General features: G+C 44.2%; 1 protein-coding gene across 1 annotated transcript; it reads right to left on the bottom strand.

The window, feature by feature from the left end:
- Positions 1 to 360: 360 nt before the first annotated feature.
- Positions 361 to 5,319, bottom strand: LOC117603079 (uncharacterized). The gene is made up of 3 exons (XM_034321830.2): positions 2,158 to 5,319; positions 986 to 1,195; positions 361 to 821 (listed from the first exon to the last, which is right to left on the bottom strand). Exons 1-3 carry the CDS (start codon positions 2,371 to 2,373, stop codon positions 609 to 611), a joined length of 639 nt encoding a protein of 212 aa, XP_034177721.1. The 5' UTR covers positions 2,374 to 5,319; the 3' UTR covers positions 361 to 608.
- Positions 5,320 to 5,984: the final 665 nt, after the last annotated feature.

Raw genomic sequence — 5,984 nt, 5'->3', positions numbered from 1 at the left:
TTTTCTATCGTTATTTATGGAACACGTTTACAGGCACGTTCCTCGCGAACGGCAACAGCGAATAATCGAGGGAAATTAATATCCGTACCGTTCGCTAAGATATTATACTCTTCCGAATCGAATTTATGACGTTGCTCGATTTATTTCCCTGTTACGCGGGTTCGACGCGTTTAATCTGGTGAAAACCAGAAGAAAAGGAAACACGGCGTCGCAAAACGAACGTAGAGCGTAGCTCGTGTCGTTGAAATAAATATCCAGCTGGCAGGAACGGGGTTTAAAGTTTAACCGCGAATAGAGAGGGAACGCCATAAAAATCGTTTAAGATGCAAGCTCTGTAAGAAATCCCTCGCGTGCTCTACCGTTGGTTCTAAGGAAAAAAAAAAAAAAAATGAAAGAAGCCTGAACGGAATTTTAATCCATCCTTGTACCCCGTCTGCTTATATCCACCTTTTTCTTTGTTCCCTATGTAGAAATTGAGTGTCGCATTTGAAGAGTACCCTGTACTCTGTTATATTTTATTCGAACATTGAAACTTAAGAAACCACGGGACAAATTAAACGCGTTTTACCAGATAAATGAGATTCGACGTTGTTCGCTCCTTACTATGTTTACTTTTTCTTCGGGCTTTTATCTTTCACATCCACCGACTCATCGGACGCCGGTGGTTCCGGTTCCGGTTCCTCCTCGGGGGATAGAAGACGTCGAAACTGCTCCCGCAACATCGTCGACGTGTCCACGATACAACTCATGATCGCAAACACCGCGTGATTGTACGTCTGTATCACACGGTACTTGAATTCTCCCATGCGGGGCAACTGGATCTACGAACGCATTATGATTTCTATTGAATACCGGGGAATAATCGGTTCTAAGTCGAGCCGATTTTCGTGCGATATCGAACGTATCGTTCCGAACGAGTATACGCGTCTGTTAGAGGCAAGAAATGAATATACATATTATAGTAGTAGAAGTCGTTAGACGTTACTTCTTTGTCCCCGTCAGAGGAGGAGGGTGAGATCGTGGCCATTAGTCTGTAATACAGGTCTTCCACGTCGGCGCTGCTGCCCCATAAACCCTCGGAATTTGTCCAATAAATCAGTCCAGCCGCGATGCTACTCTTTAAGAGGAAGATCAAAGCCCTGCACAACCTTTGGGCCGCGGTCTTTGGCGGTGCCATTTGGGGACAATCGCAGAGCTATAGAAATATAAAAGAAATAACGCGATTGGTTACTATCGTTTCGTGAAAATTCGACGGTGTTTTCGAATCCATCTTGATTAAGAAAATTCTGGTAAATAAGTAATTATGTTGTCAACATCCTGTGTATACGAGGAGTAAACCATAGAGGTTACTAAACGCCACGACACCCACGACCGACCAGGTCACGTTCGTACGTGTTTCTAACAAGTATACGCGGAACTCCAAACTGTCCTCCTCCATTAGAGAACCATCGACGTTGCTATACACCTCTGTATACCGGACTGTCGGGCTAATTCCAGGTAAACGCAACTACGTATCGACTAAGCAATTCCCTGCAGGTGCTGGAACCACCGTCGTCTCCCTACTGCCACTCACGTCGATATCGCGCAAAGACGAGCTAAGCTCGCAACACGTGAACTGCTCGCTACTCTCGTCGCCAAAGGTCTCTTGTTAACGAGCCAATCTAACGCTGTTCGCAGAATTTCGTTAACAGAAAGTTATACCTGTAGTAACTTACGTCTCGACAAAGTTCACTTTCGTTTTTAAACCGAGATCGTTTCTAAAATATTTCTTCTTTTCCTGGCACGATATCAGATAGAAAATTTTAACCACAGGGAAGGGAACTCGTCCTAATTGGGGTTAAATTCCGATAACTTGAATTTCGACGAGACTACGCTATTTGGAAAACTTTTCTATTTGGAAAAATCGCCGCTCTCGTTAGCGAATCCTTTTCTCCGAAAAGAAGTACAATTACCAAAATTAAACATCCACTCATCTGCCGCACAGTCTGAAACATTCGACCTGATACGTGCACCCATTTCACATTTTTATATTTAATATAATATATCTCGAAAACTAAAGCGGTTAGCTCTATAAGACATAAATAATATTATCAGAAAGCATCGTGAAATGAAAACGACCAAGTTATCGGACTCGTACCCTATTCGGTTGTTGCTCACCTTTGGCGGACAAGTCCTCTGCATGTCCTTTCTCGTGCAAATTTTAATAGCGACCGGCCTCGGAGTCCAATAAGAGGGACCTGCAGATCCGACATGGCTCGGACACGGTTGCATCGCTTCCGCTTCGACGAGCTTCTGAATCCTCTTCGGTCTTATGCACGTCTCCGGGTTAGACAAATTGATGGTCTGAGCGATACACTTCGATCCCCTTTTCATCGTACCGATTCGACGTGCTTGCGCCGCACCGCTGCGATTTACCTTTGAGAATGTTCCGTGTCCTCGTTTCCGCGACGCTTCACCGAGATGAAGAATTATCCCGGCAGAGATGGGAAGGTTGAACGACAAAAGATTGCGTTCAATAGGGTTCGTCGAGCCACGAAAATTAAACACGTCGTCGACGGCGGAACGATCCTTTTCTTTTCTTCAACCGCCAACGGTTGCCGCGTGAATTTTTCACGAAACTTGAGAAATTTGGAGGGATTACGCGCGTTCACTTTGCATCTTATAACCTCGAAGGAATAATTTATCGAGGAAAAACGGTTCGCTGGCGACCAACAGCGTGGCCTTTTGTTCCGGATCGAAGGGATTTCGCTCGACGGTAAACCATGCCCCAGACAGAATTCTTTCAAATTTTCATCGTTTTCTTTCCGTTAGTGCATGTCGCAAAAATTTTGACCGATACGCGCGAGCATTCATTTGCCGGAACTTGCTTCTATATTTCTTCCCAGCCAACTTCTCGTTTATTCTCACGGATAATTAGTTATTGCGCAAACGTGGCAAACGAATTCACAGGAAGACGTGAAACGTTCGTGCCCGGATACTTCGAACAGCAGAAACGAAGGTGAGGAGGAAAGGAAAGAAGAATGGAAGAGAAAACGTCGCAGATAGGATGTTACGTATGGCAAACGTTCAGTCAAGTTTCATTCGCGAAATCCTCGGTTCGGTTCTTTCTCCTTTCGCGGACCGCTGATAAGGAAGAAGATATAAAGCAGGCAAGATTACAAAGCAGGCGAAGGAGGGGTTAGAGGTAGAGTGGTTGAAAGAGGGCTCGGTTTACTTGATGAAACGGAGTTTTCCAACGAGAGGTACGGCGCCACTTTTCCACCGCCTACGTGTTCCCCAGCAGCCACGGGAACCTCACGATTCCCCTTATTCATCAACGCCATTCGAAAAACTCGTGAAATTTGCATCCCGACACTCTCCTACATCCTTCGTATTTATGCACCCAAACCATCCCCCCGCGATCCTTAAACGGTGTCTCCCTTTATCAAACGACGCGCGGTCCCGCGCCAGACGCGTGCCTGCATCCGATTTCATTTTTATCGCGAGAACATCACTCTGAAAAACTTTTTGCGATCCTCGTCCGGCAGATTTATTCGTCTTATAAAGCTTCCCGAAAATATCGACCCCCCACGATCGCTGAGAAATAATGAAACGTAATACGTTGCTGCGACGCCTTATAAATTCTGCATCGAACGTTAATATAGTGCAGGCACGGGCAGCATGAACGCTCCTCGGTGCACGGGTTCAAACGAGCTACAGGAGAAAAGGTCGACGCGATATCAGACAGACAAAGCTTCTCAACATTGCGTCGCATAATCGAGTCACGTTCTTTCGTACAACGACTCGCATGCCGAGCTCACCGCGGTGACTATAGATACGAAAAGACTGGATATGCCTTTGTTCGTGATTTTGGGGAGATCCCAGACACCCTCGGATTAAGTCTGCGTGCAGAGAGCACAGTCGGTATTATAATCATGCCTGCCTTACGAAACCTTCTTTCATCGCACTTTGCATTGACAACTGAAAAGATACAATTTTGACCCCAGGTGTCCATGGGGAAAGGTTCAAAATAAGACTTCCCCCTGATGCCTACCCTTTGGCCGACACCGAGAGTCGCACCCTCTCCTCGGGCCACGTGCAAGAGCGCCCAGAACCCCCCCGCGGTCCTGACAGCCCCATCGGTTTTAGTGGTGAAGCTGTCACATCGAATGATTGAAAGGAAGGCTGGATCATCCTCCCCTTGCAGCCCTTCTTCGTTCTGTCTGTGTTTAGTAAAACGATTAGTAGAACAACCACGTTCTTCCTGAATTAAGTTTGCAGGAGCAAACTGTGCCCGTGCCTGATATAGCGAAATATTTCGAGAGAAGAATAAGTAAGGAAAACGTTTGACAGTCGATGTCAGTGAACGTTTTGGTAACTGGAGATTTTCCTTCGTTTCAACTTTCGAAATTGGAATTGAAACAGCGAAGTAATAAGAGGTTAAAAATTGGAATTACCGTAAAGTTGAAAGTTGGGAACTTTCCTAAATTAAGAGACACTTGTTCGCGGAACGCGAGTAGTTTAGATCGATCGCTAAACCCGCTCGATGCTCCGTTTATTCGACCGACATACATCACTTTTATCGCGCGATTCCACTAGCCCGATATGCTTATTAATAGACACCCAGTACCCTTACAATCTCCGTACAAAAAATATAGCCCTAATAGGGTGGAAATTCTTGATAAAAAGGGAACGAAAACGTTGAATCGGAAGAATATTTTCTATCGGGATAAATGGATAAATGGTAACTAACGTTATGCTGGTATAGTAATTCAAAATTCAAATTTAATATATTCGATTAAGAAGTTCTTCCGTAATGGCTCTAATAACTCTTATTATCGCGCGTCTGACCAAGCGCGACTATTACTACTGCGCCGCAGTGAAAACAATCGTGTACAGCCAGCCACGCTGTAATAACAGTTATCCGGAACACGATCGTTCAATTTTTCAATTCGAACTTTCCTCGCGATACCTTACGCAAGTAATAGGTACAATGTGACTTATGATTTAAATAAATCTTTTTCTCTTAATTATTCGATAATATTGAATTCGTGACTCGCCTCTGGCAGCCACGGTATTCCCTCAATAAAATCTAACAATTGAATTCCGGCAAAACAATTCCGCGGAATGGCGATGAAAATACTGAATGAAAAACTAGGGAAATTCTCTGGCCGAATAATGCACAACCGTCGAGCTGGAGATTTACAAACGGGAAAAGAAACATCGGAACCCGAAGGCTCGCTACAAAAAGGTGACGTTACAAGAAGGAACGCTGGTGCTCGTTGAAGAAAAGTTCGAGATACACCGAATGAAACGGTAGTCGAATACCAGAGGATAAAAACCGACAGGAGCGGGGGGGGGGGGGGGGGGGAGAGAAGAAAAAATGTAGAAAGGAAAAGAACTGCTGAAGAGGTAGTAATTACGATGGAACGGGAACTGAGAATCGGATCATAACTCGACGAATAATTAATTTATAATTAAAAGGACGCTGTAAGTAAGTCGCAGAATATTTCACAGAGCATCGTGTTTTAAAAACGAGAAAAAAAAAAAGAATTGATCCTCCTGTAGTATCTCGTTTCTTCGGGAACGCACTCTAAAAGAAGTCCAACGTTCGACGAAATGAAAATAAACGACTAATTGATGAAAGAAGTAAGGTAAATCTGGTAATTTACTATTCTATTCAGAATATCATTTTTAACATGTATCTCGAAAGGTCGGAGATGTTTAAGAGTAAAAGGTCGTCGACAGAAAATCGATACCGTCGAACGAATAAAATTAGTCCGTGACATTCTGTATAGAAAAATAAATGAATCGACTGTGGTTGGAAGGTTAATCGAATTGGAAGAAAGTAGAAAGGTTAAAGCGAACGATATTCCAAGCAGTCGTTCAGAAAACGTTTAAAAGGAGACTGGAACGCTTTCGGGCCATTATTTCAGCGTGTAAATCTGTGCGACACGGATTAAAAAGCTGTATTATCGTTTCTTCCGCGCAACGACGAGATGAAA

The sequence above is a fragment of the Osmia lignaria genome, chromosome 12 (genome assembly GCF_051020975.1).
Source record: "Osmia lignaria lignaria isolate PbOS001 chromosome 12, iyOsmLign1, whole genome shotgun sequence".
Classification (NCBI taxonomy): domain Eukaryota; kingdom Metazoa; phylum Arthropoda; class Insecta; order Hymenoptera; family Megachilidae; genus Osmia; species Osmia lignaria.
Note: the sequence above shows the minus strand (reverse complement) of the source record. Positions and strands in the feature narration are given on the sequence as shown.

Coding starts and splice junctions, on each gene's coding strand:
- LOC117603079 (XM_034321830.2), bottom strand. CDS start 2,373: ATGAAAAGGGGATCGAAGTGTATCGCTCAGACCATCAATTTGTCTAAC. Junction 1,196..2,157: donor AGAGGACTTGTCCGCCAAAG/GTGAGCAACAAC, acceptor ATATTTCTATAG/CTCTGCGATTGTCCCCAAAT. Junction 822..985: donor CCTCTGACGGGGACAAAGAA/GTAACGTCTAAC, acceptor ATGCGTTCGTAG/ATCCAGTTGCCCCGCATGGG.